Source organism: Zosterops lateralis (genome assembly GCF_965231275.1).
Source record: "Zosterops lateralis genome assembly, chromosome: 6".
Taxonomy (NCBI): Eukaryota; Metazoa; Chordata; class Aves; order Passeriformes; family Zosteropidae; genus Zosterops; species Zosterops lateralis.
The window spans coordinates 30911134-30935386 of record NC_139761.1 but is presented as its reverse complement, the minus strand read 5'-3'; the positions used below and the strand labels follow the sequence as shown (position 1 = coordinate 30935386).

General features: G+C 42.3%; 2 protein-coding genes across 2 annotated transcripts in view; one reads left to right on the top strand and one right to left on the bottom strand.

The window, feature by feature from the left end:
* Positions 1 to 3924, top strand: part of FMN1 (formin 1) — a 138453-nt gene extending 134529 nt beyond the window's left edge. Inside the window, exons 18-19 of the mRNA XM_083863276.1 lie at positions 2844 to 2933; positions 3549 to 3924. The gene's annotated coding sequence lies outside the window, so the exon portion shown is untranslated. The remainder of the gene's footprint in view (positions 1 to 2843; positions 2934 to 3548) is intronic.
* Positions 3925 to 6811: 2887 nt separating this feature from the next.
* Positions 6812 to 11053, bottom strand: GREM1 (gremlin 1, DAN family BMP antagonist; the record flags this gene model as incomplete). The annotated part of the gene is made up of 1 exon (XM_083862553.1): positions 6812 to 11053. The coding sequence occupies one exon, from the start codon at positions 11051 to 11053 to the stop codon at positions 10499 to 10501; it is 555 nt and encodes a 184-aa protein (XP_083718679.1). The 3' UTR covers positions 6812 to 10498.
* Between the last annotated feature and the right edge of the window lie 13200 nt (positions 11054 to 24253).

Below are 24253 nucleotides of genomic sequence, written 5' to 3'. Positions count from 1 at the left end.
CCTCATTGCTCTCTGTTTGCTGACACTGCCACAGAAAGCAAGCTGTAGGACCATACACTATGTCCCTGCAACAAAAACACCTTGAGATTTTAAAAGAAGTTTCTCATCTCTTCTGGTTTTAAGCATCTTCTAAAATGTCAAACCAGGTCAACTTTCAAGCCTGTTGAGGGACAACAGTTTCTGAGTTCACATACTTAAAAAGAGAGCAAGTTGTATATAATCCTATTCAAAGTCAGGAAGTTTATTGGGTTATTTACCAAAAGTAAGAATTAGTGTGAACTTGAATCACATCGAGATGCGTGTTCTTTCCTTGAAACAAACAGCTGAGAATCAGTCATCTTACTTCAGCAGTGTTTTTGAGAGAATGAGGATGAAGACAATATTAATTTTTAAGTAATGTGAGCACAAGAAATCTGATGCCAAACTGCCCTTTTTGCTCCTGGGATTGTTTTGAGCTAATTCCCAAGACATATTTCTGAAAATCTATCCTTCGGACTAAAAAAACAAAAAGGCAAAACCCACTCTCTTGGACCCTACTGTTCTAGTGCTCTGTATGAATCTTCTGGTTTGATTTAGGAATGTGCTGCTTGGTTCCCATGTGCATTGTTGTTGTAGTATTTACTTTGGAAGGAAGAGTGAGTGTACGGTTCACGCCTTAACCTTGTCAAACTTTCCCCTTACCAACTTGAGCTGACACCATACAAATTCTGAAAGGAAAGGCCACAGCCAAAATTAATCATAAACATTAACCATAAAATATTACTCTTGACCCTACCAAGGGGCAGACCTCTAGGAATAACATCCTGCTCCTTAAGAAAATAACATCCCTCTCCAACTGAGAAGTGCCGGCTATCTCGTCTGTGCATGACGGACAAGCTGACCTGTGCCTCAGGCTGTAACATCTGATCTCAGCTCAGAGGGTAATGTGCACTCCAGGCCTCACCTTGTGGAAGTCAAACACAGCCCTACATAAAGGCTTTGACACTTGTGTCCTCTGCATGAAACCCATCCTTGTGTGAGGTTGTGCTGTAAGGTTTGGGTTTTGTGCGAAGACAAACAGACTAAGGCTGAAGCTGGAAGATTTACAGCTGCTGTTTTGACCTGAATGAATACTGTAGGTATACACTTCACATCATTGCACCAGCAATGAGCCCTGAGGAAAGGTGACAGTCTGTAGCTCCTTTGTAGCATTTCGATTGAATAGACCCTATCATAAGTTTATTCTTAGAGGCACAGTCCATAGGTTATTGGAGAACATTATTTCCATAGCTATCAGGCAGTATGCTGTTCAGCAGCAGATTGAATTATTGAAGCCTCTGAAATCTGAAAACTCAGAACCAAAACTAATTAGTATTGCCAAATACTGATTTTATTGGGAAAAGAAATAATAAATCAGAGAAAAAACTTAATTATTGCAAGTTACTGGAGGTGAAACATAGATGCCTAAATCAAGCAAGACGTGCAACATTGAATGAAGCATTCCCTAAATATCATTAAAATATCTGGCATGTAATAATAAATCAAGTTACTTCCCAGGAGATGCTGGTTGTACTGACATTGATAGGGAGAGATTTCAGGGTACCCCACAGATGTATTTCTGGTATTGCAGGCCTCCCTTAATCCAATCCCTTGCCAGCAAGAATAAGATGTAAGCTCCCCTTAGCATAAACTCTTTAGTGTCACCTCAACAGGTGATTTTGGTCTTCCTTTTCCCAGCATGTCAGCCTCAGATGGAAATCGAGCTGCTGTTGGGATTGACAGGTTAAATGGGAAGAGAACTGGTGAGACAAAATTACACCATCCTAAATTAGTGCACTTACAATTGTTACAGAAGATTAAAAGATTTCCCTGGTAACCCTCATTTTTCTCTGTGGGAGAAATTGGGGTTTGTTTCACTCATTGACTAATACTAATCAAAGAATAAATTTCAAGCTTTTTCAATTAAATTATTGCTTGTAACAAGTTCATGAGGTTAAAACTTCTCTGGGATTTTTATGCCATACTGAAGTACAGCTATGCCCTCTGTGAGTGAATTTGACAGATCCAATAGAGATGGTAGAGATTGTTGCTGTGTTATCTGCTGGATAAATGCCTTGAGGTAAGTGAATATTTTCACAGGAATTGATCTATGCTTGATTTGTACTTGTGTAGTCTATTTATAGCTAACAAATGTAAACTGTACTCTATGCAGATGTCTCACTTCTGACAACACAGTACAAACTGAGTACACTCCTCCTTTCACACTAATGCCAGTACATCTCTCCTGTTATTAATAAGCTATTTAGACACATTCTGACAGCAGACTACACCTCATCTTTGAGATCAGTACCTGACACTCATATTTCTTCGCTCTTGCCCTCTGTTTCTTTTCATCATCCATCACACTGACTCTTACTTCCTATCCTCTCCTGTGAAATAGACACTACCTTCGTTTTTCATCAACAGTAAAACAGATCAAGGTGGTTCCATGTGTTGGTAAAGATAAATGTCAAGGCTAAAATCTTTCCTTGTGTGTCTTCCATTAAATTTCACTGTGTAGCATTTGTACACTTTTCAGCTATGATGCACAAAAGCCAGTGCTGCAAAAGATTTTCAGAGTCTCATAACATCATGCCTTTATAGAAAACCAGTGTCCTTTTAGGAAATCAGTGCTTCTGCATTGAAATCAAGTACCATTAAAACCTCCTTGTGTTTTGTGACTTGTCCAGTCTTTTCAAATGGCCCCTTCTCAAATGGCACAGGTTGTATATCATGTCAAAGTGGCATGTGTGGCTTGGAATTATGCAAACATAATAGTAATAGTAATGTAATAGTGATAAATAAAGATGTTTTTTCCTCTATAGTTATAACAATGGTAAGGAAGAAAAGATGTGAAGATGCACTTGAACAATTCTCATTGGAAGAGTCTCTCGTTTTACCCATCTTCTCTTGAGGTGAGTTAATTGCAAGTCTTTTCACTTGTGTTTATGTGATAGAAAGAGACAAACATTTTTTTGAGCATCTGTATATAATGTTTTGTCCCTGGTAATGAACTAAAATATTTGATTCTGAAGGAAGGAATTTTTCTTTTGGCTTACAAAGGAGTTTGTTGCAAGAACAAAACTTAGTTGTACAGGAGTAGGGAGCCTGCTGACTTCTGATAGTCCATCAAGGCTGACAGCTTAAGAAAACCTGCCAGGGTAGCTGTTCTCTCAGCTGAGCAATGGCATTTTCATCACCATAGTTCAAAATTTCTTTCAGAGAAAAACTGACTCTGACTTTTTGAACTTTCAGACTACTGAGCTGAGCAGAGTGAAACCAATTGTTGAGACATCATGCACGGATCTAAGGGACAGATGGGTACAAACTATGCCAGAGAATCATGATAAGACATTGAGCCTGCTTTTTTTTTTCTGTTCCCCTTTAACCATTGTTCTTACTGTACTGTCTGTTCTGAGTCCTGTGGCATTTCACCATTTCTCAATAGTAATGAATATACAAGATATCCTGTGAGAAACCTAAGACCACTTAAAAAGCAGCTCTAAGATGGGTTCAATTCACATTCACAGAGCAATGCTCTCCCTGAAGCTGAAGATCCAGACTGAAGGCAAGTTGGACACCTCTTGGATGCTATGGTTCCTCAGAGGCTTTCACTGGTGTTCATTCAGCAGCAGCTCTCCTTTTAGAAAGCATACACTGTACAAAAAGAACACTAAAAGCAACTCAATGGTGAAATTAGAGATCTACATAGATTACACTCCCAATGCAAAGGGATGGATTAGCTTAACTTTCAACTCCTGCTGCTTAATGTTGATTTAATATATTGTCTTGACTTTTAATAAGGTTATTGAAAGATAAAAGCATATAAGGAGCTGTGCCACAGATGCGACAGTCAGAACTTCATACACAAAATAAAAGAGACATTATAATAAAATGAAAATTGAATGTTGCTTGTATAAAATCTGGCTTTGTTTTGATGCATAAAAAAGCAAACACTCTTCCATACTGAGGTTTTCAAGAATGTCTTAAGTACACAATGCTTCTGATGCCACCCCAGTTGCCTATATATAGATCTGTCTTGTGTAAAGAATTTAAAAAGCATTAGAATGAAGAAATCAAAGAGACAATAAATTTTAAACCAATCTTATTGTCTGCAGCCTAAAGTGTTATTAAGATCAAAGTGGAGCAAACATCTGGCATTTGCCTTTCTGCAAAAATTAGATCAAATTACCTACCATAGGATTTAGATCCATTCAATAAGTTATTTCCATTGTACACATAGTTTTCTTTTTCCTTTTTATTTGCTAAATCTAACTTAACACCCAAATTCTAGTCTCTTCGTTCATCTAAAGTTGTAACAAATTAACAAAAATGGAAATCGTGTTCCTCGTGAACATCTGTTTTCGAAGGAACATTCAAGGTTCTTCAGATCCTAAAGAGAGAAGTTCAGCAAGACTTCATCCATTAAGTGTAATTGTCTAGAAATAAGCTTAACTGAATACACAAAACCCTGTCGCCATCCTTAAAAAACAAATTCTTCGTGACTACTCTTTTAACTGATGTCATCGCTGACTTTATTCCATACTAATTGCTCCTAAACTGTAATATTGAGAAGCTTGGCATAGTGGCCAATAGTTTTATGTATAATCTTATCCAATATACATTTTTTAGACTTCTAAATATATCTAGTGCACACCTTGGCTTTTACACCTTGTTTAGAAAGATAAATACATTTATGTTACATCTATGTATCATGACTTTTTAATTCTCTGTAGAGAACAATGCACTAATACAAAGCTAAGATTGAGAGTATGTCTCTTAAATACAGAATGTAATGTGTCCTTACACTTCAAAAACTCAATTACAAAAGTTGAATTAAAAGAAAAACAATGTTTTCTGCTAATTCATCATTATATGAATCAAAAGTCTCAACAGCACTCAGTAGTGATGCCATACAATAAAATTATGTTTAATGAATTTGAGCATTCTATCCCATATGAGCTGCAAATTAGACATTAATTCTTTCCAATTCCTTTATTGCCAGAAACCTTATTGATATTACTAGGCAGAAAGGTAAGACATAGCTCTCAAATATTCTGGAGGGAGAGAAAGATTTTTTTAACCTTTTTTCTTTTTTTCTCTTGCAATATGAACTGTAATAATAATTTTTTTCCACAAGGCATTCTTTAAAAAAGAAACGCAAATGTAGCAAGTTCAAATTTTCTTTGCAGAACTTTTACTGTGAGTCAGTGTAGTTTTTCCATTTGATCTATCCCCAAGCTATGTGATCTATATCTGTACCACAGCAAGGAGGAGTTATTGCTTATCACAGCCTGGAAGTTCATGGGATTTTAATGCAATTCCAAATAATCTTTTTTTACGTCAATATAGACTTTCTCATATCTTGCTCCGTGATTATTCAATAAAAAAGTGGATACCAAATTTTATTTTCAAAACTTAGAAAGTAATAGGAAAGGGAGCAAGTGACACTTAAAATTTCTATATTCCTCCACCCAGACTCATGAAAGCTAGAAGAATAATTCAGGTAGCCAGAAGCCACACATTGAGAAAGGACTTCTCAAAGCCATCAGTTCTGTTCCCGGGCAGGCAGTGCACATAGGCTTTAGATGTTTTTATGTAGATGCCTTACAAGGTAGCATCAAAAATCTGCACTGGGATTCTTTGTGATACTTGTGTGTTGCTCGGAATTTCTGTTTTCAGTCTCAGCTGATAAAAAAAATAAATCTGATAGTTATTAAAAATATGAACCAGTGATAGCTCCATTGTTTTGGCTAAATACAAATACATGTTAAATTTTTACTTCCTTTAAATGATACAGCTCTCCAATTTGGTTAGTGTATTGCAACCATCCAGGTAAGCAGGACAACTCAGAAAAAATTGTGGACATTCTTCTGCCAAAATATACTGTTGTATTTCAGTAACTAATGAAGTGGTTTCTAAGGCAGGTTTGAGTTATCTGGAGTGAATAAGGTCTAAGTTTTTTTCACTTGGTTGTTCTCCTTCAGGAAAACTATTGGAGCTAAAACCTGTAGGTTTGCATCTACAGTGGAAAAGTAACATCAGCCCCCAGGGAGCAGTTCTAATTCTCCTCTCTGTTTTGTTGTGGGTTTTTTTGTTTGGGTTTTTTTGGGGGGTTGGGTTTTTTGTTTTGTTTTGGTGGTGAGTTTTTTGTCTGGTTTGGGTTCAAGTTTTTTTGGTTTGGTTTGGGGTTTTTTTCACTCAGGAGAAGGTAAATTACAAGATGAAGTTACCACATCATTTTTGCAAAGGCAAGGTCCCTGTTCCCAGCCAGGCAGCGCTGGTGACAAGCAGCTGGAGCAGAGCCATGGTGCTGTCTGTCCAGCTGACCCAACTGTACCTACTGTGCACATCTGCTGCTCAGATGGGAGCACAGGCTCGGCAAACCCAGCGTGCTCCTGGTGCCTCAGTCCCACAGCGCGGGTGCGAATTAATGGCGCAGCACATGGACAGCAGAGCACACGCAGAAACCCCCAACAGAGATCCAGCCTGTCTCACTGGGGACAGGGAAAAGGATGGTCTCAGCTCTATCTGCATCCCTGACAGCAGATTAAGGTATGTGAATTCTCTTACCTTCTTTTGATCAGTGTAACTAATTATAAAGCACATGCGAGGTATCTGCAACTAAAAGCTGGTATATAGGACAAATCTAAATTATAATGAAATTATATGTTACTATATAAATAGTAAGACCACAGTACTGTGTAGCACTAGAAAGCTAAGCCCAGGGGGGTTTTTCTCTGGTTTAAATATTCAAATAAAGATACATATCCACAACTTCTCAAAGGAAACTTATTCTGCTCAACTGTGCCCATATCTCAGACCAGAAAAAGTCAATTACCTTCCAAAAATAATGGTTCTTAACAAATTTTATTATCTTTTCAGTAAGTTTTAGAAGCACGACAAAGCTAGATGTGAAGAAAGACTAAACCAAAAGGGGTGGAAAGTTTGAAGAAATCTGACTGCAGTCCTTCCTCAATCCTGGCCTTGCACATAAGCTACCAGCAGTGACAAATCTTCCTATTCTTTTTTTGTAATTGTTTTTCATCTCCTTTGTCCTATTTGCAGCTTGTAATATGCTGTATTGGAAAGGTGTTCCTTACTCTTTTTTTCTAGAAGTGGGACTAAATTGCCAGCTAGACATTAAACTGAGATAAGGCATAAGGCAGGCAGGCCAACTCCAACTTTACAACAATTCAAGGCTGATTTATATTTTGGACTGCCACTATATGGTTTACAAGGGGAAAAGTGTGAGCAAAGATTGAGCTTCTCCTTCTATAAATTGTGGAAGGGTGAGGGGGAAGTGACAGATCTCATTTAAAAACCTTATTGAAGTAGCCGTGTTGAATGATGGTGCCATTGCTTGTCTCTATGTCTTATTGTCATAATGTAAAGCCTTTTATAATTAGAAGAAACCACAGAAGTCAGGATAAAGTAGAACAGATTCAGAAAGAGCTGGAAACTTAGGGAAGGGGAAAAAAAAACAAACTAAAAAACCCACAAAAAAACAAAAAACAAACAACAATAGACACAGGCTGGAGAAGATATTTTATTTATTTGTTACTAGTAGTTAAAATGATGTACAAAATGCTGGGAAGAAAAAACTCCAATTCTATTCAGTTACAAAATAATTAAAACTTCATTTTAAACCAAGTTTTGCTTTGTGAGACCGAGCATGAAAATACTGCAGCCTTAGGTTATATAGTCCATTGTTTTTAGAATAAAGCAGACATTTAAATACATATTGTGGTTGATATTAAATATCTCATATAATTGTAAGTTAGCAGAACTTTCTTACTCTCAGGCAATAACTAGCAATTCATAGAAGTTCTTTGTATAAAATTTACATGGGTGAGGGGGATCTGCCTCAAGGGGAGTTTCATCATGATCTATGCACAGGCAGTTTTAGAACATAAAGATTTGGAATACTTTTATCAATTTTCCTTGAGAATTCTAGACAAAACTTAAAGGAGTCACTAATGTTTGAAGCTTTGCTTAACAGCTAAGGGGTTAGGGACATAGCAGTCTTTGTCAAAGAAGATGTGAATTTTACTGTCAATTTTACACTAAGAAAATATCATTTGTAAGGTGTTCCCATTTCTTGAACAGAAGCCCAAGCTAGTACAAAATTTCCAGCAATGACTGATGTTGGCCCTTTCCCCTGGGAAAAAAAAAAAAGGAAAAAAAAAAAAAAAAAAGGAAAAAAAAAAGTAATTTAAAGGAAAACATTCCCTGCCTATTTTCAGTGAAAGAGAATTTGAATTAATAATAACATTAAATATCCATATCTTTCTGTTTAACTATTCACATTCCACATAGTGGAAACCTACCTCCTATAATTCCAGATTTTAAAACTGGATTTTAAAATCCATGAAGACATGTCAAACTGCTGAGTGAGAGTACACCAAATGAAATGCATTTTAATAATTCCAATAATTGAGTTGTAATCACTTAATTTTACAAACACAAACCTCACAGCAGTGGATTTTAGAGCAAAAATAGATGACTTGTAGAGATGCAGTATATCACCAATAAATGTGTGATGCACTATATAACAGGTGGGACAACTGATATAATGAGGCAACACAGGACACATCTGTGACATGCCACTCACATATCTTTTCCTTTGGGCATGTTACTAACAGCAGAATTGTCTTCCTTAATATTCTATGGCAAGAAATTATGTCAAAATGATCACCTTGTGGCTGAGAGAGGCATCTGATGTGAGAGAGAACAGTTATACTGATAGTGGATGCTTAAGAATATTGCTGCTGAGCAGGGAAACTGAGTCCTGGATTCTCAAAGACTCATCACACAGTAACCGTGGACCATTGAGTGGTCAGGATAGCAAGGGCAACATGCAGGGATGGGCTGCCTCTCTGCTCCAATCCCCAGGACACACCTCACTAAACTAACATTTTTCTAGGACCTTCTGTGCTCTTGCCAAACATTACAGCCTTGATCAATTTTAAACTCCTAAGCCTGAAGGAAAGAAAAGACAAGATAACCTCACAGGCAAGAGTCACTGAGCTGGTAGAAGTAGAGTGTCCCCTTTTATGTTTTTTCTCCCCAAACGAGAGGGGCAGTCAGCCCTAAGTTTTCAGGAAATTCTCTTTACTTACTCCAAATCCAGTTTAAATGCAAGTCTGTGGTAAAAGATATAAAAAGAGGATCATTGCTGGCAAAGTTCTGCATCTCTGTTTCAACAAACTGCATGCCTGTGGCAAAGCTAAAATAACAATAACAATGCAATGTTTACTAGTCATGAATGTCGTGTCTTTTGTCTCTTGTGTGGTTATTGCATTTGCAGTCACATGATGCTTGTTTTAATTTTTGCTCTGCTCTTTATGTACTAAATTACTGCCATTCTGTACTTGATCTTGGTTAGCAACATTTTTGTGCTGTGGTTATGTATGTGTGTGAAAAAGAGGAGTCTGGATACACACAATGAAGTAGGCACACTCCTTGGATGCATGTATAGATACCACTGCCTAAAAGATACTGCATATACATATATATGTAGATATGAAGAATAACTGATATCAGAAATACAAGACATCAAATGGATCTAGTGGCATAAGAATGGGTTTTGTTTGGTTTAGAGAACCATCAGAATTCAAAAGTATATTTATAGCCTTGTATATAGTTTCTTTTTAATTTATGTAATATATGACTCGGTATATAAATTAAAGCAAAACGTAAACAGAAGACAATATCTCTTCCTCTATGTTTTCCTATTTATGTATCTTTCCTTTTTCTACTCCCTTTTGTACTCTCCCTGTCTACTTGCTTTGACCTTTTGCTTTCTAAGTTGCTGTAGATCTGTTTCCCATCCACCTATATTGACTTTTCAGCACTCCCACATCCCCCCATTGTTCTCCAGACATGGCTTTTGGATTACAGCTATTTTTTTTGAAGAAGTGTGTTACAAACTCCCAACACAGCTTCTATTTTCAGTGATGGCTGTGCTACACTTTAAATTGCTCTTTGTCTATTTCTTATATAAGAATAGATTCATGCTTTGAAATATATTGTCCTCTCACTTTGATGTTTCACATAATACAGTAAAAGCAAATAGCGCAAAGGTGAACATTCGCAAAAGCCACAGCTCCACTTTCCCTGCAAGCGGCAAAAATGTGAATACACACATGAATTAGGAAGCCTAGTTCATGACTGTGGGTAATTAAGGGTTTTTTAATGTCTCATACCCATATTCCTTTTTCTTTTTTTTTTTTTTTTGTAGTGAACATTCATGCATTTGCTCGTCCATATCCATTTTCTCCCTTGAACATACACACATGCATGCCCTTTCCTTACATGATTTTTTTCTTTATTTGGGGGGAGTTTTGCTTGGTTTAGGTAATTCACTAGGTCCCTTTCAGTTTTGCCCAGCCTTGAAGGTAGGCTAGTTCATGCCACTCACTCTCTCGCTGGCAGTGATTGTGTACAGTCAAGAGTGCAATTGCTACAGTTCCTCAGTTTAGTCCAAGTCAATAGATATACACCGGCACTCCTTAACTCGGGTGATTCTTTTCTTCTTTCTTGGGGGCTGAAGCTCGGGGCAATTGAGTGTAACAGTCATGGTGGTGAATTTCTTGGGCTTGCAGAAGGAGCAAGACTGGAAGGAGCCTTCTTCTTTCCGGACATGCCTGGGGATGTAGAAGGAATTGCACTGGCCATAGCAGAACCTGTTGATAATGGTACGACTGTTGCAGCCTTCCTCGTGGATAGTTTGTTTGAGGGGCTGGGTTTTACACCAATCCCGTTTCAGGTACTTGCGCTCAGTGATGTGCAGTGCCTCCTGACTGGACTCCAGCACCTCCTCAGCAGGCATCGAGGTGCCCTTTCCTCGCTCTCGATGCCTGGAGCCTGACTGCTGCTGTGTCTGCATTTGCTCTGAATCATTGGGCTGATCCTTGACAGGAGGAGGGATAGCACCTTGAGATCCACGGTTCCTCTTTCTCCCTTCGGCTGCTGGTAGCAGAAATCCCATGAGAAGAAACAAAACGCCCATGGCACACAGTGTGCGGACCATCCTGTATGAAGGAAGTTGAGGAAATAAAACACAGTTGTGGATTTCAAATATCAACAGAAGCCAGGTATTCAGTAAATTTTCAGTTCCATAAAAGAAATGTGTGCACACACACTTATAAAAAAAAAGCATTCAAGCCTGTAGCAGCTGGAAAGCTGTTTCCAAATTACCAAGTGATAAAAGCTTTCAAATAGAGTCATTGAAGTAAGAATTTCATTTGTGTGTCCTCCATCTTTTTCCAGCTCTTTTCTCTATGTGTATTACCCTAGTTATCATTCCCTTCTTACAGTTCACTGACATATAGGAAGACTGCTCCTGACTTACAACGGCAGAAGAACAAATTTTACATTACACAAGGATTAATTTACATGACACAGCTATCTACAATACCAGAGGGCTAAAGTCGTTGTCTCAGCAGACTAGTCTAGATTTGTGTTCCTTAATCAGACTCAGAAACTGTATACAGCTCCTTGTATAACATATGTCCAGTATATAATGCATATGCTGTATACACCTGTAGCCTGTTTTACAGCTTCCCAACCTCTGTCACACTGCACCTCTAAAGGGGTCCAATGTATCCGAGTGTAGTGATGCTTAAGCTGAGAGATGTGCAACAAGTCAGCCAACTAACACAGAAGAATATTTAGGTATAGGTTAAAATCTTACCATTTCAAACTACATCTTCTCATGCATTACTCTGAATCCTTGGTAGAAGTAATACAGATGCAATCACAGTGCTAAGAATTTTTCAGATCCCTAAATTTTATTCATCTTACACAGAATGATGTTGTCAGAGGACAGAATTTTCTAAATGACATTAAATATCATAGAATTTGTGCACACAAAAAAGACCACTTCAGGAAGTGCAGTTGAGATGATCAGGTCCTTCAAAACTGTATGGCTGCTCCAAACCTAATTATTGCATAGGAACAGCCTTTCTCTCCTCCCTTATTCCACCCTTTCTGCTGCTTCCCAAATCTCTGAGTTCTTGAGGCTGTTCAGTCAGCTTAAAGCACCAACCAGCACGGAAGAAACTCTTCAGCATCACACTTTCCCCTTCCAGAAGCACCACGGTCTCCAAGTTTTTCTGAAAGAGTCTACGTGGTAGCAAGACAGACAGATGAGGGAATAAGTCTCTCAGGGACCCTCCCCATGGAAGAAGGCACCAGAAACGAGCAACTAACAGCAAAAAACACTGTAAAACACTAAAACTGTGAAGAGGCACAGGCACTAAAAAGGGCAAAGGACTGTGAAAAAAAATGCTGAGGAAGTAATTGTTTCCTACCTGCTTGGAGTGCTGCAGTTGTAGCCCTTATTTGACTTGCTTTATCAGTATGGAAAAAAAACTGTTTGAATTGAAGAGTCCTGCTTGTGTTATTACCCGAGAAACATGTGAAACCATGGGCACTGTCCTGGACGGCTTCATCTGCTCTGCCTGAGACCACACAACTAGGCAGGAAAGCAGCCAAATGCCAGTGCTGTGAGGGCCACCTAGAGACTCAGCAGAGGCTCAGGGTAAGTACTATTTGCTGTAAAAGATAACTGCTAATTTCTCAGTTATTAGGTCTTTCCAGTCACATGGAGGAAATAAATGTTACACCGTTCAAACAGCCTTTCTCATTAAATAGACTGGGAGAGGAATTCCTGAAGTAAAAAAGTGACATAGGGAGTTCCACTACATTCAAGGAGTTGCTTGTGGATCTAATATGTTTAGTGTTTGTCAGCAGATTGTTAGAGCACCTAGAGTTCCTGATCTATCATTGATGTATGCATTCATTTCAGTAATCTATGTACCACGCTATGTATATAGGGTGCCCTGTGTTTGGCAGAAGCTTCATGCTTCAAGGAAGGCGTGTAAAAATGACACAATTTCTGACTCCAACAGACAATTTGGAAGGGTTGCTGTTAGTTTCTAAATGAAATATGGTATGGAACGTGCAATTTTAATAACTTTAAGGCTTTGATATAGACAAAAATAAGTTTGAAATTCCAATTAAGGAATAATGCAGCATAATTTCAAGTTTCAACCTGGACTTCACATTTGCTGTTTTTCCTCATCTCTATTACAACCTGAATATTATTTAAACATGTTTCATTTTAATTTTGTCTTAAAGATAAGTTTTCAAAGAATGATTAACTATTGCTTATTCCCTCAAGACATCAGAATGTTTTCTTCCAAAACTATTCTTATTTCTCTGGCAACTATCTAGTCACCAGTATTTTAATATGCACTTTATTTACTCGACATGGTGCAAGAGATTTAAAAAAAAAAAAGTGATTGCATGAAGTTGAAAATAAATTCCTAGGTTGTACGCAGTGCCAGAAAACTTCAGGTGTTTATTTTGTTTTCCACAACTTGGATGAGGTTCCAGCAACATGCACATTCCCGGGCTACTTTTATTTTTAAAACTGATTACCTCCATATTGTTTTCTTTCTTTTTTTTTTTTCCCCCATAGATGTGCAATCAATGACACAGCAAGGTCTAGTCCTACAAAAATGAGGTGTACTCTGGGGTGGGAATTTGGGGGAAATTTCATAGTAATATATACTATTGTAAGGTCTGTGTCCCAGATTCATGCAACTTTATTAAGCGCATGCTTATCCCTAAGGAAATGCAAGCATGTGTTTCAATGTAATCCTAAACTGGGAGGAAGGTAATTTTTCACTGGGTTGGTTTCCAGGTTTAAAGGTGAAAGCTGCATTACATGCTCATAAAAGAAATTGTAACTCAAATGAAAATTAGCCACTCGGCAGAAACATTTGTTATGGTCACTTGCAAAACACAAATCTAAAAGGAATCCAGTAATTTAGGGATAAATACAGGTTAAATACAGAAGGGGCTGTGTGAACTTCCAGATCCCCACAGCAGCTAAGCAGGATCTATTTTTAATAACTGATTTAAAAATTATTTTTAAAATAAGATTTTAATTTTTAAAATGTAAAATAGGAAAATGAGGTGGCATGCCTCAGGAAGGAAAGCAGCTAAAATGCAGTATGGGCACCCTGCAGTACCTCTGGTCCTAGGGCAATCAATGCTTTTGCTTATGACAGAAGATTACACCTTTGCTTACATTAGGAAGTGAAGTGGTTCATCTATCTATGAGTTAACAGTTGTGAATGTTTCCTTAACAGGGTTTTTTATTACTGAAAGAAGTAGAACACAGAAGAGGACAGTAGAAGTAACTAAAATCAGTGTTACCATACCCAAAGATTTACTGAAGAGAAATCTTTCCTGAAGTAAATGCTTTTTCTCCTCATTACAGTCATAATTCTGCAGAAGTAATAACTCTGCAGCTGTGAGAATCAGTCTGTAAAACCTTATATTCCACATTTCTGCAAAACTTTCATTACTTGATACTAACTGGCTTTTACACTGGCATAACCAGAAATCCTTTTGAGAATTCATTTGAGAATCCTTTGAACAAACAGATGACCATAACTAAAATGATCAATTCCCTCATTTCATTCAGATCCAGAGAGATATGATAGAATTAATATTTATTTTTTAAAAGTAACACAATACTCCAAAACTCTATTCTTTCCATATTTTACTGCTGAGTTCCACTTTTCATCATCTGTAAGCTCTTAGTCCTAAAGCCAAAAGAAGTTTTATTGCTGACTTCAAACAGGAGCAGAATTGGGCCCTAACATTCATATCACTTCATATGTGGTTTATCTAGAGCCTGAGATCTCATCATCTAAAACAGATTAAGAAATGTGTGGATTAATACTAGCAGCTATTGAGAGAGAAATGTAAATGCTTTCAGGTTTACTATTTCATACAATTAAGCTGTAATTTTTCCCATTTATACATTTTCTACTATGAATTAAGGATCTCCACATGTCAGTTCATAGACAGAATTGCCCTGTGACTTCACAAGCAGAGTCAGGCAGTTACTACTGACGTTTTTAGCACAACGCAACTTGTTTAAAAGATCTGGATGGAAACCTGGTTGAAATATATAGCAAAATTGTCACAGATCTTAACAGGCCTGTAACTTCATCTGTAAACCCCTTTTGCTAAGAAAATATTATGATAAGCCATGGACTCCTGTGCTTCACAGAAAACATGAAAAATAATCTGATGAAGAATTAAAAAAGCCCAAACCAAATTATTTGGTGGACTTCAAATACAAGCCAAAGAAAGACACAAAACACAATCCCTTTGACTACTGCAAAAATAGAAGTGGTTTATGTCCCAAAGGATCAGAATAATTTTATGCCTCGCATATTACATCTGAATTACAGAAACACTCTTATGTAATGTTTTCATAGTTCATAGATCTGTATTTTTAAATATTAAAAAAAGAGCATGGTAATGGCAGTTCCCAGAGAACTGTATTTTTTTTTTAATGAAGACAGCAAAACTAACATCTGTGTTTCATAGAATTTGGACACATTTGCATTTCTGAACATTTCTTCTTGAGTGTCATAGGGTTGTTTTGAGAGCCATAGGTTGTTTTGAGACATATAAGGAGTGTAGGCAGCAAATTTAAAACAAACCAACCAACCAACCAACCCTTGAAACCTTGAGAATTCCCCGTTTAAGAAACTATTTTTCCGGAGGACATGCTATGGGACTCCAGGGAAGCTGCACATCACGGTGGGCATGGCTGGTGCCAGACCCGAGTGTGCTGTGCCCGCAGACGCCCCCGCACCCGACAGCTCCAGCTTCCTCCAGAGAAACTCCCTGCAGACACATTTCCTCATGGAGCCCCAAAACAGCCGGGATAGCCTTACTCCTCTCCCTGCACTGCCCTGCGTGCTCAAGTCTTCAGCAGAAGCCACGCATTTCTGGGTAGCATTGCCGAGAGAAAAAAAATATCAATACTGCAGCACAGCTTGGCACGGAATGCTAAGGGAGAGCAGAGAGCCACGGCCACCGGTGCCTTTTATCACTTACACAGAGACCCAGCGCAGCTGGTTGGGTATTGCCGGCTCGCTGGGCTCACAGGGGAGCGGGACAGGAGCAAGAGCGCTCCCGCAGCTCAGGGGTCGCCGGGCTGGATGCACTGCACTGCACCCAAAAGCCGCCGCTCACACAGCCCTGACCAAACCCGGCCAAGTGCTGTCAGCAGCGGGAGAGCCAAACCGCGCCGGGCCCGGCAGAGCCCCCAAACCGCGCCGGGGCCCGCAGAGCCCCCAAACCGCGCCGGGGCCCGCAGAGCCCCCAAACCGCGCCGGGGCCCGCAGAGCCCCCAAACCGCGCCGGGCCCGGCAGAGCCCCCAAACCGCGCCGGGCCCCGCAGAGCCCCCAAACCGCGCCGGGGCCCGGCAGAGCCCCCAAACCGCCCCGGGGCCCGGCAGAGCCCCCAAACCGCGCCGGGGCCCGCAGAGCCCCCATCTGTCAGCGGGAGGTTTCCCCGGCGCTGTGTCTCGCTGTTTCCCCGAGAGGAGCCACAGCGGGAGCCAGGCGCGGGGCCGCAGCCGGTGGCCGGGGGCAGATGCTGCGGCGGGCAGGGGACCTTGGCAGCCCCGCACGGCCCCGGCAGCAGCGCCCGAGCCGCCCGGGGGACACGGGGTTATCGGGACCAGAGGGACCGCAGGCTCGGCTTGGTTTGGCTCGGCACGGCCGGGAGCGACCCGGGCCGGCTCCTCGGGGGCGGGGACGCTCCTGGCAACACCGACAGCTCTTCCCTCGGGGCACGGCCGCCGTCCGGGTTAACCCAAGGGAGGACGAGCTCCTGGAGGAACTGCCGGGCTCCCGGGGAATGGTATTGGAACCGACGGGGCGAGCCAGCAGGGGTCCTGCAGGAGGGGACAGCCCCGCACCGCTGCCCCGGGCCGGGCCGAGGGACCCTCCGCGCAGTGCGGGCAGCGGACGGCGGGACAAAACTCCCGCGGCCCCGGCTCAGCTGGGAGGGCTGGGCGGGGAGACGGCGGAGCTCCGTGCTGGAGCCGCGGCCCGGCCCGTCCCGCCCGGTCCCGCGGGGTGAGGGGCGCGCCGAGCCGCCCCCGGGGCGCTGAGCAGCCCCCGGCCCCGCCGGCACAGCCCCAGTGCCCCGGAGCCCCCCAGGGACCCGGAGCGCCCCAAGGACCCGGAGCACGCTCCTCCGAGGAGCAGGGCTTTGCAGAGGGGCCAGGAAAGAGCCGGGGGCCGAGGGCAGCCCGGCGGGACGGGACGGGACGGGGCCGGCACCGGGGAGCTGCCCCCGCCCCGCTCCGCGCCGGGATTTTCCGTGTCTCGGGTGGGCGCCGAATCCAATTTGTCGGGAGTGATGCTGTAGGCGGAGATGAGAGGCAGAGCTAACGGGCTTTCGCAGTGCCCGTGCCTGTGAGGGGAACGGAATGTAAGGACGCCCCAATCCCCAGCGCTGCGGCGGGAAGGCCGGCGCCCCTCAGCCCCGCTGCCTGAGGGACGGGGAGCACCGGGACACCCCGAGCTCTGCTGACACCAGCGACCGCCTCCTTCCCCGGCCCCGCTCTGCAGGTAGGACCGAGCTCAAACTTTGCCTCCCACAGAGACCGGCCCGACTCCGCAGCGCCGGACCCGGCTGCGCGCCCCCGTGTGCGCGTCCCCGCGTCCCCCCGTGTGTGCGCGTCCCCGCTGACCTGCGCCGCGGGGCTCCCCGGCGGGGCTGGGCTGGGCTGGGCTGGGCTGGGCTGGGCTCGGCTCGGCGGGTCCCGGGGCTCTGCTCGGTGCTCACTCGGCGGTCACTCGGTGGTCACTCGGCGGTCACTCGGCGGATCCCGGCGGGTCACTCGGTGGTCACTCGGTGGTCACTCGGTGTAGCGGGTGCCCTGAGAGGCCGAGGCTGCCCGGGAGTCCATAGAGAGAGTGTGTCAGATCCTGCCTACAAATTGCAGCAGCGCCGAGCTGTCTCCCATTTAAATGTCTGCCAGCTGAGAGCCGCTCTCCAAGCCCCTCCAGATCATTGGACAAGCGCCTCCAAAGCCCGTGTTATCCGCCCCTTTTAACACTTCCATAAACTTCCACCAGGGAAAGCTTTCAGTCATCCAGATAAAACACTCCACTGCTTTCCTGTCTTCAGAGAATCGGTGCTAAAGGTCACCACCCCAAGGAATTGTTCCTGGAATGCACAGAAAATTCCCATTTTCCATCCCCATTAAAGTATGACAGTTTAGAAGAACTAAATCCCGCCGCCCTCCGCGCACGCTGGCGCTCCCCTGCCCGGGAGTGAGCCGGCCTGCCCTGCCCTGCCCTGCCCTGCCCGGGGGGAGCAGCCACCTTCGCCCCCTCCCTCTTACAAATTCGCTTTCTGAGCTTCTGCACTATGCCGGGAATTTCGCAGCTTTGGGAAAAAAGAAAAAAAGAAAAAAAGAAAAAAAAGAAAAAAAAAAAAAAGCAACACCACAACTCAGTGGTAACGTGTGTGTGCAGAGTGTCGGTAATGTGTGTGTGCAGAGTGTGCTAAACCGTGGCTCCCCATCCGCAGCCCCGCGCTCACGGCTCTGTGTCACTCAGGGTTTGGTTTTTTAGCGGTGGGGGCTGTCTTTTCCTCTGTCCCGCCAGAGGCGAGACCCCTCGGGTGTCCCGGCACTTTGTCTGGGGCCGGGGGCTCCCCAAGCCCTGCGCGGGGCAGGGGGCGGAGGAGCGGCCGGGGCTGGGGGGAGCCGTCGGGGCGGCGATTGCGAGGCAGAGATTGCGGGGCAGAGATTACGGGGCAGGGGCTCCGAGCCGGCCCCCGCAGGGCGCTCCAAAGGGGGCAGGAACGGGGGATCTGGCGGCCCCAGCCCGTCCAGCAGTGACCGGGAACATCCGTCCGCGCTCAGCGGCCCGAAGGCGCACCCCGGGTGTGCGGACAGGCCGGGCTGGGGGATGGAGGGGCAGAGCCCGGGGGGCGCAGGGAGCCCGCAGCTCAGCCCGCGCTCCCCCAGGCCCGGCCCCGTCCCCCCAGCGCTGCAGCTCCTCTCCCGCGGGACTGCCCGCAGTGGGAACGGGCAGGAGCAGCCCTGAGCCCCGGGCCGGCTTTGGGGCTTGCCCATTAACCGGAGAGGTTCAGCTGCCGCGTCCGGCTGCGGGGATCACCAGCAGAAAGCGAAGCCGAGCGAGGCGCTGCAGGTGGTGCCGATGGGGCTGCGCTCTCCCCGCGGCTGGGCACAGGTCACTGCAGGGAGCCAAAACAGCCCTCGGTCACCAACGGGCAGCGCACCTTGGACCTCCGGCAGGCCCCAGCCCACCTGACTAAGGTAATTTTATTTACAGACGGGGAGGACGAATTAAAATTAACGGCTTTGCTGCATTAGGGATGCCGGAGCTCGTAGGCAAGATGCCAAGTTTCTGACTTGCACGGTTCTTAGTGGTAGCTTGCTTTTTGCTTGCCTTCCCTCAGTGCCTGAGTGCTTAGCAAGGTACTGAATTAGCCCCGTTACAATAATTCACACTTTTACCGACAACTTGTTAAAAAAACAATCACTGCAGTAACAGGGCGAGTGTAGTGCAGGGGTAGGCGGCGGCGTGAGAGAAAACGAGCTGCTGTGCAGGAGCCACTGAAATCCAGACAATTAATGGGGGAAGGATTACTGGCAAGGAATTACGGCAAATGATACCTAGATAGATAGGAGAGGCCTAGGGAATTTGTAAGAAATTTTTGTTTGCTTGCTTTTAATTCATCAAAGTGCTATTATTTTTATTCTATTTTTTAAAACTAATTGATGTCCTTCCTTCGTGATTCCAAAAAAAAAAAAGGTCACAATGCCCACCTCTCAGTATGTCAACAGACTTTGTGCTGTTTTCCATTTTGTTCTCTGAAGCAGTTGTATTGAATTGAAAGGGTCTATTCACATCTTTCCTGCTCTCTGTGTCTCTCTGACCTCCAGCCCCAGAGGGGTTGGGCGCTGTTCCCCCCCAGGGGCGCAGTCCCAGCACAGGAGCGCTGCTGGAGGGAGGAAATGCTCTGTTTGTCTGGGATGTCATTGACATGCCTCCGTGGCATTGCCTTCCCTAGATGATATTTCTGGGCAACAATTGCAGAGCAGGTGTGCCCACTTAATGCCTTACTGCATTCAGGCATCTACCAGAGTTGGCAATCTGGAGTGGCTCTCACTGACTTAAAGCACCCCAGGAAACACTGTAGGAAGCAGCTCCTGATAGAAGTGGTGTTCCCTCCTCAAGATCCACCTTCCTTTCCTTGCAGCTGACTATCCTATACCATATCTTCTCATCTGTTCCAAGTATGCACTAGCAGCTTGGGTCAAGCAAGACAAGTGTTCAGATTTCTGTGACACTTGGAAAGTAGAATTATTCCTGCAAGTATTTGCTTGCTTATTCACAAAAATACAAAAAAAAAAAAAATTGGGTACCAACAAGATAAATAATTGCAGCTGTATCTGGACTGAATAAAGGTAGAAAATTTTTTAAAAGTATTTTTAAAGGACATTAAAAAGATATTATATCTCTTTATTTGTTTGAGATTGAGGGAGGCAGGGAGAAAGATGTCTTTTCCCCTCATCATTCTTTCAGGTATCTGGAATAATTTCCAGCTTGAAAGATTTCTTTATTTCTGCTGGAATCTTTAATAAAACATTCCCTGGGTTTGCTCCAAAGCTTCAGCTGTGCTGGTTAGATCCCAACCAAAGACTGGTTAAAAAAACACCAGTGCTGAAAGGGAAATACTTCTTCCTCCTACCATACCCAGATTTGAAATTCTGTTGATTCTCATCAAGGCTTCTAATTGGAGCTGGAATACCCATGGGGAAATGTTGTTTAATTATTTAGTATTAAAGAGGCTTATAGAAATCTGCATGTTTTTGTGGTATAGGTTTGAGATGAAGAGCTTTAATGTCATTGGATGGTAGTGGTGTGTTCTGTGAACCTGACTGATTACAACTACCTGTTCACTATTGGAGTTCTTTGGATTTTTTTTTTTTTTTTTTTTTTTTTTTAAATTTCCTCTCCCATTTCTTGCTTTCTGGTATTCACTATGTGAGTTGTTCTTTGTTTTAATGGAACAGTAAGAATTGTGTAAGCTTAAAAGAAGTGTTTTACTTAATTCCTGCAGAGAAAAATGTTATTGGGCTGATCTCCTGTCTGCTACTGCTAACTTTGAGTGCTACTCAAAGTATCCTCACTGCCAGGACAGTTGGCACCTTATTAAAGGCCTTTGCAGAGAAGCCAAAACTCACAGGGACCAGAGCCTCTTCTTGAGTAAAGTGGAATAGTTTTTAATGACTCAGGGAGATATAAATGATCTATGAGAGCTGAGAACCTGGCTCTAATACACCTAGAAAGGCAGTATCGATCACTCCCAGACATGTTCCTCCAGGTCAGAAGTAAGGCCAGCTCTCCAACAGAGACAGTGCACATCTGAATTCACTGCTTTGCTTGGTATTCTGAACTCTTGTGGTAAGGAGAGGAAGGAGCTTGGTTTTTTGGCTTTTCTAGCTGAGCTGTAATGAGTCTAGAACCAAGCACTGACTCAACTATTGCTGAGTTTCTGATGGTGTACACTGCTACCTTCCCGACTTGATGGATAAGATCAGCAGTGTCTCAGAAGGGATTCATGACTTGGGGCCAAAGCAAGATGTTACCTACTGTGTGTTGTGTGGGGCATGTGTGGAGGTGTCCATGGTTATATTCCTGCTGAGGTGTGCGAGCTGCTTTGCTATACATGGGAAGAACACTCCTTGTTTTGTCATAGAAAAGAACTGATACTTAAAGACTCCAGTCTGCTGTGGATTTTAGATATATCCAAAAGTGATGGATAAAAACTTTCATAATAAATGAGCAAGGAAAAGGGGGTTTTGTATGTTATTTCAAACCTAAGTAGGCAAACAATAATAGCTGGCATTATTTGAGGGAAAGAGATGTGCACATTGGTTTCAAGATAGTATACTAACATACCAGGCCTGTTATTCTTGTGCAGGTACTCTGCTGTTTATTCTATTGCAGATGATGATATGAAAATCCTTCTAATTTAAGTAGCATTGTGCTTCATATCAAGCCTTATAAAGTAGCACCAGAAAAAGCTGAGGTTATTCTGAATTAAGTTTCCCTAAAATATAATAGAAAATCAAGTTTAAGACTGTGCCTCATGTTGGCAAAATTCTGTTTAATTAAAGAATTTTATTCTTTCTCTTATTTGAGTTTTAGAATTAATGTCTACATGATGGAGGTTGGAAAATATTGTACTTATTGAAAAGGCAGTATTTTAGATTTATATTGACAGAACATCAACTTTTTAGCATACAGATTTCCATTAGCTGAATGAGACAATTAGTTAGGGAAAAGTGCTTATTTTGGGGCTGGGTTCTTTTTGAAAATGAAGTAATTGAAAGGAAAAGAATAGTTTTTTTTTTAATTTTCAAAATATTCCTTGATCTAGGAATAATTTGAAAATCCTCAGAAATAGGATATTAGAAATCAAAAGAATAAATGAGTCCAAGAGAAAATCTTTAGGTGTCTAAATACTTGAAAAGTCTTGGGTTCTGTTCTGAAAAGTATGGTGTCCTTGAAAACCTTGAAAAGCTTTCTTGTTCAGCATATACTGCATGTAGAGTCAGATTGTGGGCTTGTAATGATGTCCTCACCTAGGAGCCATGGTCACCCACCAGCATTCCACTCTGCTGCAGACAGAGAACAAAAAATATGTTTTCTGGCCTCAAAACACCTACATACATAATACAGTCCATATGTGACTATTTTTCAAAAGCTATTTAGAAAAGCTTATTTTATTAGGATGAAGTTTGCTGAACAAATATAAACTTTCATGCCAAATGAAGAAATATCATTTGTCAAGCTAAACTTTTTAAACTCTTTTTCACAATTTTTGGATGCATCTTATGTATTTGATGACTATAAAAGAATTTGCCAAGAAAATGAAAGTCATAAAATTCCTCTGCCCTCGTGCATTTGCTTTTCTTTTTCTTTTGTCTCCTGAAGCTGTAGGAGGTGTTTGCTGACATGCTTTTCTTCCAGGGCACTTCTGGAGCAACATGGTACGAGAAGTGACTCAGCTCAGCAAACTGATTTTGTATGAACATCAGAAGCCCTTACCAGTATGAAGCTGTAACTGGGAATTATGAAAAGTGGCATCTAAGGAGCCTCTTTTGTGTTATTTACATACATACTTCATTATATTACAGCTATGAAATATAATTTCCAGTTATGTTGCAAAACTGAAAAACTTCCTTCCCAAACCTTACTGCATCCCAGCGTCTTAGATTTCATACACTTTTAAGACATGAGCAGATATCTCATGCACAGTTCTGGCAAAATAGTCCCTTTTACTTTTTTTCTTGCTGTGTTAAAAGGCAGCTTGTTGTGTGAGCACCTGTGTTTCAGGGTGTTACCTGTGGGGGGTTCTGTGTAACACCCGTGGAGCACACAGGTAAAGTAGGCAGTGGGAAGTCAAGAGATCTATCCAGGCTTTTGTCCTGACTCTGCCACTTACATCTGTAATGAAACATTCAAAAAAGAGTAAGAGAGGCAGGAAAGCTATTTTATTATGTAAGGAGATTTGCAAGGAGTTTATTTTGGTTTGTTTTCTTGTGGGTTGGTTTGATTTTGGCTTTTTATTCCATTGCCCTCTTTTCAAAATTGAAATCTTATCTGTTCTTTTTGCTTTTCCTGGCAATAGCCACGTAAAAACAGAATACCAGATAAAAAAATGTAGCTTTGCAGGAATAAGAGAGCTGAAGCTTTTTTTTTTTTTTTTTTTTTTTTTTTTTTTTTTTTTTTTTTTTTTGTCTGAAACAACAACTTAGAATTTCTGCATTTTATACTTGAAACCCAGTGTCACAAAAAATGGCTGCTATAGTACAGGAAGGAAAGAACTCTGTTAAACAGTTGTACTGCTGCAGCATCAATTGCTCCACTTCTTAGAGAGAATACTAATGGAGGTGGGAGGAAAGAAAACTCTTCCTCACTGCCATTTTTATTCAGATGGTTTCTCTGTCAAGAAAAGGTATAAGAGAGATAAGTTCATTCTCCCCAACTCCACCCCACCTTTTCATCCTTTACTTTGTTTCAATCACACCACTGTTCTCTTGACTCCTTTTCCCCACCTATAAAACTGCAGTAGGGAGCAGTGTTTTCAAAGGAATAATTTTGGCCTAAATCCTCAAGGCTGATTGGGAACCAAACTTCTTGTGAAATAAGCAATTTATAAGAGGAGCTGAGAGTTCAACTTAATCTGGAACGATAAAACATGCCTTTTTTTACTTTCACATACTTTGTTGTCTATGTGCTTGAAAACATTCATTTTGAGATTTCTAAATGCTTTTAATAGGGAAAAAGGCCT